This window comes from Acinonyx jubatus, chromosome A2 (genome assembly GCF_027475565.1).
Source record: "Acinonyx jubatus isolate Ajub_Pintada_27869175 chromosome A2, VMU_Ajub_asm_v1.0, whole genome shotgun sequence".
Taxonomy (NCBI): Eukaryota; Metazoa; Chordata; class Mammalia; order Carnivora; family Felidae; genus Acinonyx; species Acinonyx jubatus.
In genome coordinates this window covers 20,899,583-20,912,493 of record NC_069383.1, presented here as the reverse complement: position 1 = coordinate 20,912,493, position 12,911 = coordinate 20,899,583, and the positions used below count along the sequence as shown (strand labels likewise).

The window sequence follows — 12,911 nt, the reverse complement described above, 5'->3', positions numbered from 1 at the left end:
CACGCAGAAACACACGTTTGAGGCCTCTGGCTTTCAGGCAGGGAAGAGCTGGTGTGTGAAATGGCTGGGATGCTGAATCTGCCACTTGTTCTGGAGCCTTTCAAAGAAGAGACTTGCCTTGCGTGGGGGACAGCTGCTTCTTTCCTGGCGGGGGGCTGTTCCAGGGTACCTGAGGACAGCCCAGCTCTGCCACCACATCTCTTCATCGATCTGCCTCGCTGACATTTTTTCTCACATCCCTGCCATAGCTTTGGCAGGTTTTTATCACAACAGTTTCAGTGTGCATAGACATTCCCTCGGGGGTACTAGAGTCGTGTAAATACACACCACACACACACACAGACATGTAAAAAGCAAGAAAGAGATTGATGGGAGACATGCAGATGGGGACAGACATGGGAGCAGACGTGCATGTGTGTGCACACACACACGCACACACACACCCTGTGAACACACCCAGTGGACACTCACTGCCACACTCCAAGGAGAAATTTATATGGAAAGTGAAAGCCATTCGAGGTGAGAAATAAAGAGGAAGGCACATATTCCCAAAAGCAGAAGCAACATCCTCACTTAGAATTATTCAACTTGCAAATAATCATAATAGGTTGGAGGTGCGCTCACTTCTAGATGCTGAGCCAAGCTCTTCCTACAGGCATTATCTCATTTAGTCTTCATCGGCGCCCTAGGAGATCAATGCCCTTTATTACATTCCCCATTTCACAGGTCACAAATTGAGGTGCAGCCGCTCTCCCAGTGCATCCCATTCCAGAAAAGCCCGTCTGCATCCCCAGAAACACCAAGTTGTGTTCCCATCTCGCAACCTTTGTGCCAGCTGTTCCTTCTGCCTGGATGACAACTGATCCCCAGTCGCCTCCTGCCCTTCACTTTATCCTTCTCTCTGCTCGAAAGTTCCCTTCTTGGCACCTCCCTGACAACCTTCCTTAAAGGAGCATTCCCCATCATGTTCCTGGAAACCACTGCCTTCCCACCGAGTCTGTTAAATTTTTCATTGTATTCACCATTACCTAACATACATCATTTATTCATTTACTCATTCATTGTCTGTCTCTCTACCTAAAATATAAGCACTATCAGGGCAGGGATTTTGTCTATCCTGTTCCCCACTGAATCTCTAGTATCCAGAAAGTGCCGACTCATAGTAGGTGCTCAATATTTAATATTGAATGAATAAATGAGGTAGTGAGAGAGTTAGTAACTTGTCTATGGTCTCAGAGCCAGGACTTATATAGTATTTGTATACACACACACACACACACACACACACACACACACACACATTCCATTCTCTACTTCTACTCTTATACCATCCTTACCTTTTCCAACCCTCTAATCACATGATGACTGGCTCCCCTGACAACCAGCCACCCCCTCCATCTTTAGGAGATTTCCAAAAGTCACTCAATTAACATAAATTCAGTTGTGGTTGAAAGGGGCTTATTGTGAATAACAAGACACCCCTTCCACTTTTATGGATCCCAAAGATTTCAGAAACTGAGGGCAAGAGACCAAATATTACAACAAAAGATTCTCCCATTGCTCTATTCGCTCAGGATACTCCAAAGGTCCTGGAACTCAGTGCCAGAAATAGGGATGAAGACCAAATATATGTTTCTTATTATAAGTCACAATATTGCAATTCAGTATATTATATATGTCTAGCACATCAGATCTACAATACTACTATTTAAGAGATGGCTAAAGTAGGTTACTTAGGTTTTTATAATCTTTTTTTAAAAGCTTTTTATTTATTTATTTTGAGAGAGAGAGCATGCACATGAGTAGGGGAGGAGCAGAGAGACAGGGAGAGAGAGAGAATCCCAAGCAGATTCTGCACTGTCAGCACAGAGACTGATGTGGGGTTCGAACCCATGAACTGTGAGATCATAATGAGAACCAAAGTCAAGAATGGGATGTGCCACCCAGGTGCCCTAGGCTTTTAGGTTTAAACAGTATGTTTACTTAAATAAAAACATAAAGTAAAAATTAGTTCAGGACAGGGCAGGAGTTATGGCAGTGATAAACAGATGGTGGAAATTTGGGAGATACTTTCTTTGGCTGAAATGTAGTCTTTTAATTATATACGTAAGTTTGAACTGGGGAATTAAGCAATAAATAAATAATAAATAATTTGTATCAGTCCTTCTCTTTTCTCTAAAAATTTTTTTTTAATTTTTTTTAACGTCTATTTATTTTTGAGACAGAGAGAGACAGAGCATGAACGGGGGAGGGTCAGAGAGAGAGGGAGACACAGAATCTGAAACAGTCTCCAGGCTCTGAGCCATCAGCACAGAGCCGACGCGGGGCTGGAACTCATGGACCATGAGATCATGACCTTAGCTGAAGTCGGATGCTCAACCGACTGAGCCACTCAGGTGCCCCACTAAAATTTTTTTTTAATGTTTATTATTTTTGAAGGAGAGCGAGACAGAGTGTGAGCAGGGGAGGGGCAGAGAGAGAGAGGGAGACACAGAATCCAAAGCAGAATCCAAAGCAGGCTCCAGGCTCTGAGCTGTCAGCACAGAGCCCAACGCGGGGCACGAACCCATGAACCATGAAATCATGACCTGAGCCGAAGTCAGACACTTCATCCACTGAGCTACCCAGGCACTCCAGTCCTTCTCTTTTCCAGTTCTGGGTCAATGATGACAGTGGGGATTCAATCAATAATTAATTAGTTAATTAACTCATCAAATAATTATCAAGGGCCTATTCGGTGAGGTTTAGACACACAAAGAAGACACAGGGCTGCCCTCAAGCTGCTGAAAGTCTGGTAAGAGAGAAAGACAAGGAGAGAAAGCCCAGTATGAGAAGAGCTACCAAAGAGGTGTCTAACCACAAGTGAGCAATCACCGATTGTGGAGCAGAGCTAGGTTTTGAGAAACGAGTCAGAATTACCCAGATGAGAAAGGGAAGTGCCCTCCAGGCAGAGCAGACATCATTGCTGAGCGTATACAGACTAACCTGTAGACTCAGGTGTCCTGACACAATGTGGCTGAGACCAACCCGCCAGCAGACAGAGGCTGGAGGGTCCCCAGTGTATTTACCAGGCTGCTCTTGCCCCGAACTCTACTTGGTACATGCCCTCAAAGCAGGCTCTGGGTCCTTGATGGGCTTTCCACTGGGACTGAATCCCTGTTCCCTACCCACCTTGGCCTTGACCTGAACTCCTATGCTCTATACCTGACAGATCACCCAGGATCTTGATGCCACCCCATGCCTGACTTCAAACACAGCCACAATGTCCAGACGCTTCTGTTGCAATGTCATAAAAATAAGAGCCTCCATTTATCAAGCCCTTACTCCACGCCAGGCTTGGTTCATGTTTGTTATGCATGTTATATCGTTTGATTCTTGGAACACTATCGGATGTTATTATTACTTCCATACAATGGTTGAGAACAGTGAGTCTTATGGAGGTTAAGGAACTTACCTGAGATCATACTTAGTAAATGGTGGAGCTAAGGTTCATGCTCAGAATTTATGACACCAAAGCCTACGCGCTTAACTGTGCTATGCTACCACTGTCCACAAAGAATGTGCAAACCCACTGGATACCAGTGTCGAGACATCTGGGATTTTATTTTGATGGCAGGCTGCCCTCCATCTCTGTGAGGAGCAGTCCCAGAATGGATGAATGCCCTGGCCCCATCCATTCTTGTTTCCTTTCTTTTCTATAATCCAGAGCTCTCAGTGCACCTTATTCTCCCTGCTTGGGTAGGTACTAACCACTGATTGTGCTCTCAGGGAAGTAGAATGGGAGAGGAGAAGGAGCTCAGAATCCCAACTCAGTTATCAGAGGAGGCTCTGCACAGCATATATTTTCCATCTTTGGAAGTTCTCGAAGTTCTAGGTTCAGGAATCCCGGTTTTTACATTAAGGCAAGAAAACCTGAAATACTTAATGCCTTGTAGAGGTATTGAGTCTTTTCTGAGGGACTCAAAGAAAGCTGCTTCCCATCAGCGTCTAGGGCCTCAAAGGTAGGCAGGGAGTAGGGAGTGTGGGCCCCATCGGAAAAGAGCAAGGAATGAAAGCAAAGGAGCAGCCTCATACCCCGTCCTGGCTCCTGGGGTAAAATGTTCTTCTGTGAGCCCCACACCAGACAATTCCCAAGCCACGGCAGTCTCGATGAGGGCACCACAATGGGTCCCAGTGTGGTTGAGTGGGGAGTCCCACACCAAGAGAAGATGTCATCAAGCTCTTGGGGAGGGTGGAGCTGCTGTGGGCTGCCAAGGCATAATGCACAAGCCCTGTGGGTGGCATAATGTAGTATTCATCTCCTGCACTGTGCAGAGAGGGGACAGGCAGAACAATCCAGACTCTGTCGGCAAGGTCCTCTGGGGAGTTCAGGCCTTGCTAATGAAGATGAATAAAGAGATGGGATCTGCCCCTCATGGCTGCTGCCTTTGTCACATACATATTCATGGACTGGAGGGACAGCTCCTGGGAATGACCCATCCTACATAGAGATGAGAGAGACGAGGTATGGCAGTGCTAATCCACTCTTGAGGTGGGTGTGTCTTGAGGGGTGGAACACTCTGGGCTGTGCACTCCAGGATATACTCTTAAATATATGGAATTTTCAAGGTGATATTTATACTTCTGCCTGCTGCAGACGTATCAGTCCTTGTATAAGCTCAAGGACCCTTGAAGAACTTACATAGTACTCAGCTGAATTCCAGAAACAATCCCAGCTTTGCTACTTGCTACTCAATGTCAGTTAACAGTAATGTCTGCACCCTCTGTTCTTCCTGGCTTGGCCTCATGGAATTTGCTGGAACTTCATGTTAGAATTATAGGTATACACAGGAAGGCTCAGAACACCAGCTATATCATCTCACCTCATACACACAGACCCTGTTTTTTGAATCTCCATCCATTTGATTGTTCTATGATGCTCCCTCAACCAAGATTTTTGGACAGCAAATCCTTGCCCACCATAGACCTCCAGGGTCCAGGAAGCTGACTTTGGTAGTAGATTGTACTTTGTGTAAGGAAATCTAGACAAAAAACTTGGGTACCTGTACCATGTTTCTTCAAAAGAGAGTAAATGCTGGCCCTGAATCTATACTCACCATCACTTTGAAGTTAGTGGATTTGTTCTAGACTCCCAGATATTTTGATATTTTAAATGTTTCATCCCCTGTTTCAGTGCACTCAGCCTCAGTCCCCAGGCAGCTAACCAAAAGGATACACACTGAGCCAAATAAATCAAATCCCCTCTGCATCTGGCCTCCTGTAGGTTTCTACTGAGCCACAGGCTAGCATTTAGCTGCAAGACTAATGTCTAACAGAGCCCAAGAGCCTTACCTGCCTTTCTGACATGATGTAGAGTTGCTCGTGGTCCTTGGAGAAGGCCATATCCCGGAGGACTGGGCCGGGGTCTACCACCTGCACAGTCTCATACTGGAGGGCACTGCCCCTGGGCCCATCTACCCGGATCTGTGGAGAAGAGGAAAAGGAGAGATGATGTGAGTTCAGATCCTATAAGTCAAGCTACAGTCCAGAGACCCTCCCAACAGCTAAGGGAGAGGCAGTGAGCTCTGCCTCCACAGTGCCCAGAGGCCAGGCTCTGAGGAGCCTGAGTGATAGAAGCCCCCCATGGGCTTCCTGCTGGGAATGGCAAAGAGAAGGGAAGGCAGGGAGACCAAACTGGGCTCCACAAAGCATGTTATCCTCTCTGGCTACCTCTGCCTCAGACTTAAGTCTTTGAGGCCTGGCTTGTACATTTTTGGAGAAGAGGATGGGGTTAGTATTAGGGAGTGGGAGCTGGGGATTGGGTGAATAATGGGTAACTGAAACTGCCACAGATCAGTGCCATCATGTAATAGAAAGGCAATATTATTTGCTACATTTGTGCTCAGGAAATAAATTGGGTGTAAGGATGTGGGCTGATTCTTTGAAACTGCTACCCAGCTATCATTGCCATACTGTTGAGGGGAACCAGGCAAGGAGCCAACCCAAGCAGTTTCACATTGAGTGGGCTACTTCTGGCGATTAAACCATTGCCTTATGCTTCAAGCTTTAGAGTAGATGTAGGCCCTAGAGGTTCTATTTATGTCCCCAAAGAAGGGGACATGAGAATTCCAGGAAAATGCGTATTGGGCATGAGTCATCTCCAAACTTCCGAGAACACTTAGCATAGTAGATTGCCCCTGGGACATCCACAGGACTTCCTAGAACTGCTTAGACAATGTGGAGACAACCAGGAGAGACTTTTGCCCACATCCCCCATAGTGGAGGACAAATCTAGAAAGACAGGGACTTCCCAACCCCACATGATGCTCATCTGACCCTGGGTGCTGGCCCAGGTCTCCAGCATCAGAATCGTCAAAAGTCTGGGCTCATGGATTCAACACAATCACTGCCCAGCCCTAATAATGCTACTTACTCACCTAAGTTGGGACCAAGGGAACATGGGAAGGGGAGGGGAACAGTGGAGGGAGACAGGGAGAGGCAGTAGCTGCAGGGTCACCAAACTTGATTACATACCATTTGTATATGACTCTGTAAGGTACCCACAATGTAATTTTAGAGATTTCAATAACAAAACTAAAGAACAATTATATTCCATATATTCCCATAATGTCCTCTTACTTTTAATTTTTAACCTTTCATGAGATCAAGGAGAAGAGAAGTTATTCAGAGGAACCAAACTACAGAAGGGAAAAACCACAGTAAAGTCAACTGATGACATCAATTCATCTGAAAGTCTGCTGCTTCTCGTTTCTTTTGAATTCACCGAATTTTGACACTAGGTTATTTTGTGATTTATGTGTTTGATTTTAGGTTCGTTCCAGGCTCTGTTTGTTTGCTTTCCTCTTAAGCACTATTTTTAAGCCCTTCCTACACATCAGGCACTGAGAAATGGTTTTGCACATAATTCCTTATTGGTGTAATCCTCTCAATACTGTGGGCTTAGTGGTCATTTGTCCTGACTTGCATGGCCCCTCTAGCATCCATTCCACCCTCTCTCACCTTAGGGGCAAGATTGGACCCACCCCCTGCTTCCTGGGGGTGCTCCCTGATGGGCACAAGCAAATCAGTTTAATCTCATTCTGTTGCCACAGTGATTGAAAGAAAACAGGCCCAAGCCAATCAACATGTGCACTCAGAGCAAAGCAGGGCAAGACAGTGTTTTGTGATCAGAGAACAGAGAATTTCTCCTCATCCTCAAAAGGGTCAAAGAAACAGCTAGCTCCCAGAACTGTGGGCAGCCGTCTTGTAATAAAGAGAGGAGTTGAAACCAGGGAAGGTACAGAGATGGAAAAAAAAATTGGTCTTTGGTGACACCCCCGAGGCACAAAATGACCCCAAAGCCTGCCCTATGTCAGGACTTTCTAGTTACTCAAGTTATTTCCTTATCGTTAAAGGAACAAAAGGGCTTTCTGCAACATCGAAAGTCCTACGTGATATACTGATATAAGAGATGAGGAAAATGAGGCAGAGGTACATGAAACAATTAGCCTGAGATCTAAAATCTGGAGACAGAATGAGAATCCAGTTCCACTCTGAAGTCCATGCTTTTCCTATCATCGATTACATGAGACCTTGTTCCTTGATGGCTCTCATGTTTACTCCCTGGGGGGTGCCACCCAAATAAAGGCAGGGCGCTGAGGTCAGCGTCTGTCTCTGGTCTACACAATTCCAGCGGTTTTCACTAGTCGTTCCTAATTTTGATGCTGAAATACTTGAGCTTGACAAATATTTATTTAAAAAATGGAGAAATAAATCAATGAAGTTAAACCTCCTCTTTGCAGATTTCCCATTAAGTTCATGAGAACAAAAACAAAACCAAAAACTGATAAAGGAGTTAAAGAAAATACTTTTAGCTCTGAAAATCAAAATGCCTCAGATTCCAATAGCCCTCCTGCTTCTGTACCCACCCCCACACCACCAGATGTCCATCCTGGCCAGGTCTTTCCTTAATCTGAATGAAATGAGAGTTCATGCAAAACCAATTGGGATTACCACCCAAGTCTGACCGCGTGGCGATGGCCTTGGCCCCCAGCCCAGCCAGGCTTCATCCCCAGCTGTGAGTCAATTCTGGTGCAGCAGCACAAGAATGACAAGAGTGATACTGAGCACCCTGGCTTGTCTCCAGCCCCCTCAGGCTGCCGGCAGGAGTAGGCTCCCCTAGGGAATGCTGCTAGATATGAGTCCCATCCAGTGCCCATGGTCTAATCCCCAAGGGAAATTGGATTCAGTGTCTGATCAATCTTCTTTATCATTGGTCCCCCACTCCCTGCTCTTTAGAGCAAGGTGACAGGCTGGATATAGGTAGACATCAGAGGAAGCCAGGTGAGCTGGGGCAGGGACAGAGGGGGTGGACCAGGGAGCACCTAGGGCAAGTTTTCATGAGCCTTCCCCAGGGAGGGAGAATGGGGTTATGATACCCCCTTCCACACTCCACCTGGGTGGGAAATCAGTAATTGGAAAGGCAGGGCTCCCTCTCCTCATACACCTCCCCAGTCCACTACTTATCTCAGAAAACAGAAAGGAAAGCATTCGTTCATCTCCCTGCTGAAAGAATCTCACACAGATCTTGGATAAAAGGAGTTTGTGGTAGGATTTGCTGAGTGATGGACAATCATAAAATTGAGGTAGGATGACCCAGTTGTGGGCTCCCTTGGTCTCCCACAAACAATAGCAACAAGAACTGCTAATAACTGGGTGGCTAGTGTGTGCCAGGGCTCATGCCAGCCTTTCTACATATATTAGCTTCTCATTTAAACCACAGAACTCTGTGCATTGATACTGTCCCAATTACAGGTGAGGTACAGAGAGGTTTAGTAAGTTGTTCATGGTCACACATCTAGCAAACAGCATGGCCTTGACCCATACCAAGGTCTGACTGATTCTGTCCGTGCCTCCTTGTGTTTATATACCACACCAGTGCATGTTGAACCAGGTTCTTTCAGCTATATAAACCTGCATCCCTTCAAGAAATGAAAGCAGTTGGTATTAAACAAACAGCACCCTTAGAGTGCTGGAGGAACCATCTCTGTATCCACTACAGTTCTTTTGGGAGCGAATCATGCACATGAGTGAAGAAGATGCTGTCATGAATTTTCAAATAATGATCCCTTACATTTGTGTTTTATACCTTGCACAGCATTCTTAAATAACATTGTCTCACTGGATGGTTGTAAGATTTTTATGATGTTGACCACTAGCATAATAATCCTCATTTTACTGATGAAGAAACTGAGGTTGGAGCTGTCTTATGCATTGCCCAAAGTTCAGTGATAAAACCAGTGACAGTTGGGTCTAGAACTCAGGTCTCCTGATTCCTAGCTCAGTGCTTGCCTCTTAGCGATTTAGATTTTTCCAAAAGCCTTTGACAAGGTTCCACATGAAAAGGTATTTAAAAATAATGAGTCTCTGTGGGACTTTGGGCAGTTTGACCAAGGAGAGAGAACTGACTTAGAGACAGAAAAGACCCGTTTCTGCATGGAGAAGTAGGCACTGGGGGACTTTTCAAGCACTGGTGTTATGACTTGTTTTATTTAATATTTTGTATAAGTGGTCTCAAGGAGGGAGCAGGAAACTAGGGAGATGATTCTAAGCCCTTTGGGATAGCAAGAAGGCCAATGATGGAGAGCGACTACAGAAAGATGGGGCATCCTCAGCAAAGTCTGGGGAGGGGAGCTGCACATGTGCAAAAGGCCTGGGACTGCGTGTCTCATGGGCACAGAGACTCAGCATTGTAGCCCCACCCAGCACAGCACCCAGGACATGGCTGGTACTAACAAGTAGTTCCTGATGAGTGTCAGCGAGAGCGTGGAGAAAGAATACTCTTGCTCGCTGTTGATGAAAATGTAGATTGGGGGGGGGGGCCCTGGATGGTTTAGTCAGTGGTTGGGCATCCGATTCTTGATTTCAGTTCAGGTCATGATCTCATGGTTCATGAAATCCAGCTCTGTGCTAACAGTGTGGAGCCAGCTTGGGATTCTCTCTCCCTATCTCTGCCCCTCCCTGCTGCATTCTCTCTTTCTCTCTCTCTCTCTCAAAAATAAATAAATAAACATTTAAAAAATGTAAATTGGTGCAGTCACTATGGAAAACAGTATGAGGGTCCTCAAAAATTAAAAATAGAACTACTTTACGGTCAAGCAGTCCTACTCCTGGGTATTTATCCAAAGGAAACAAAATCAGTATCTTAAAGAGATAACTGCACTCCTATGCTCAATATAGCATTATTTACAACAGCCAAGATGTGGGAACAATCTAAATATCCATAGATGGATGAAAGGATAAGGAAAGATCATATGCATCTATATCTACACACACATATATACACACACATACACATATACATATGCATATACATATATATTTGCTATATGTGTATATATACACAAAACATATATATGTGTATATATTATCATATCATATATATATATGTATATGTACATATATGTAAAGCCTTAAAAAAGAAAGAAAATCCTGCCATTTGCAGTAAGATGGATGAACCTGGAGAACATTATGCTATATGAAATATGTCAGACACAAAAAGACAAATACTGCATGATCTCATTTCCATGTGGAATTTAAAATAGTCAAACTCATAGAAGCAAAGACTGGAATGGAATGGCCGTTGCCAGGGGACTGGGGGTTGGGGAAGATGGGGAGATCTTGGTCAAGTGGCACAATGTTTCAGTTATAAGATGAATAAGTTCTGAAAATCTAATACAGCAATTGACTATAGTTAATAACACTGAATTGTATATTTGAAATTTGCTAAGAAGGTAGATCTTAAGTGTTCTGATCACACACCCACACCCACACACACACACACACACACACACACACACACAAGAAAACAGTAACTATGTGAAGTGATGGATATGTTAATTAACTTGATTGTGCCAAGTATTTCACAATACATCCGTATATCAAGTTGTATATCTTAAATATATACAACTGGTATTTGGTAATTATAAAAGATGGGAAAAAAATAAGTAGTTACTACATAAATGATTAACTCCCTATGGGAAAGACAAGCTACATTCTACCAATGGGACCGTGGACTGATCAGAATGAGACCAAGGAATACTCAAAGTGAGAGGCAGGACCAAGAAAGGAGAGCTTAGTGTCATCATTCACTGTTCTAGATCCTGTGTGACAGTCCAATGGCCAGCAACATTCAAGCAGCATTCAAATAGGATTTCAGGGGAAAACAGACAAACAGAAGCCATTCTCCTGGCCAAGTTCACTTGAATACAGAATATCACGTCCATTTCACTCCTGATAAGGTAGAAGCATAATCCAGATGCCTGCGAGAACAGCCTTGGAAAGATGCCTCAGGCCACAAAGACATAGCTGAGATCAAAGGAGATGCGTTGCCCAGTGGCTGTGGTTCAGTCAGCAATTCAAGGGCCACCTGAAGTTGGTGAGGTGACAGCTAAGAACAAACAGGATTTATTATTGTACACATCAGGACAAATAAGATTTATTATTTTACACAATGCAGATGATACTTGTGGATCACCTAAGCAGTGAGAAAGTAGATTTTTTTTTTTAAGGTACAAAATGTAAAGACGCTGCTAATGTAAATTTGGGTGTTTAGAAGATGTTATTCTTTGAGGCTAACACCGAAGAGAAAATCACACCCTAACCCTACACGTCCCTTGACAGAGTGACATTCCACATTCATTCATCATCATCCAAAGTGCCTTTATGGAATGCCACTGTGCTCTAGACTCCGAGCTAGCATTTGGAGAAGAAAGGGGTATCTTCGTCCTGCCCTCCAGGAGGCCTCCTGAAGTGCTCAGCTATCACACAAATAAGGCCAAGTGGCAAATGCTACAACAGAGGGTGTTCATAGGCCTCTGTTCCTTCTTCCCAGGAGACCTAGCCACTGACTAGAGTGTAACCAGGAATTATCAGCCCAGCCCCAAGAGAGGCTCAAGGGAGCATGTGGGCTACCAACATGGCACCCCCAACTCTCGAAAGTTTGACTAATAAAACACATAGTGGGTAATACCAGATTTATTTAAAAGCCACCCTAGGAGACAAAGTCTCGTAGGTCCATAGGAAGATTGACCTGGAATAGCACAATTAGTGGTACTAACAGATTTTATAAAGATATATCCATGTTGGCCAAGGGAAGTAAGAGTAAAAATATGAAAAAGGGAGTCGGAGGGGGAAAATGTGGTTGTCTTCACGCAGCACTGTCCTGAGGAGGCTGAGTGTGTAAGTGTGTTCTCTGTGGTAGGGCGTGGTGTCCCTTCAGGTCTCACCAAAGACCCAACAGAACGTTCTTCCGACCAGTGCTGCCCCACAGAAATATAATGCCAGTCATAAGTGTGGGTCACATGTGCAATTTTAAATTTTCTACTAGTGGGTACATTAAAAAAGAAACAGGTAGGGGCATCTGGGTGGCTCAGTCAGTTGAGCATCAGACTCTTGATTGGGGTTCAGGTCATGATCTCACAGTCCGTGGGTTTGATCCCTGCATTGGACTCTGTGCTGACAAGCACAGAGCCTGCTTGGGATTCTCTTTCTGCCTCTCTCTCTGCCTCTCCCTGCTCTCTCTCTCTCAAAAATACATAAACATAAAAAAAGAAACAGGTAAAATTAATTAATGAATTATAATTAGTTTTAATAATCTACTTTATCTGACCCAGTGTGCCCCAAATATTATTATTTTCACATGTATACAGTATAAAAAATTGTTAGTGAAAAATTGACATTTGTTTCCTTGTACTAAATCTTCGAAAACCTGATGTGTATATATTTTATACTTACAAGCAAACCTTAGAATGGACCAGCCATATTTCAGGTACTTTATAGCTACGTGTGACCAGTGACTATCATATTGGATGGCACACCTCTAGATTACTGTCACCCCTGTGTTCTGATCTACACTCTCCAAGCAGTGTTGT

At 44.4% G+C, this 12,911-nt stretch overlaps 1 protein-coding gene across 4 annotated transcripts in view; it reads right to left on the bottom strand.

The window, feature by feature from the left end:
• The window catches only part of PLXNA4 (plexin A4), a 592,266-nt gene that overhangs the window by 155,329 nt on the left and 424,026 nt on the right, over nt 1-12,911 (bottom strand). For all 4 annotated transcript variants that reach the window (XM_053218068.1, XM_053218067.1, XM_053218069.1 and 1 more), the window contains one exon: nt 5,332-5,463. In XM_053218068.1, the coding sequence (XP_053074043.1) occupies nt 5,332-5,463 (132 nt within the window). The remainder of the gene's footprint in view (nt 1-5,331; nt 5,464-12,911) is intronic.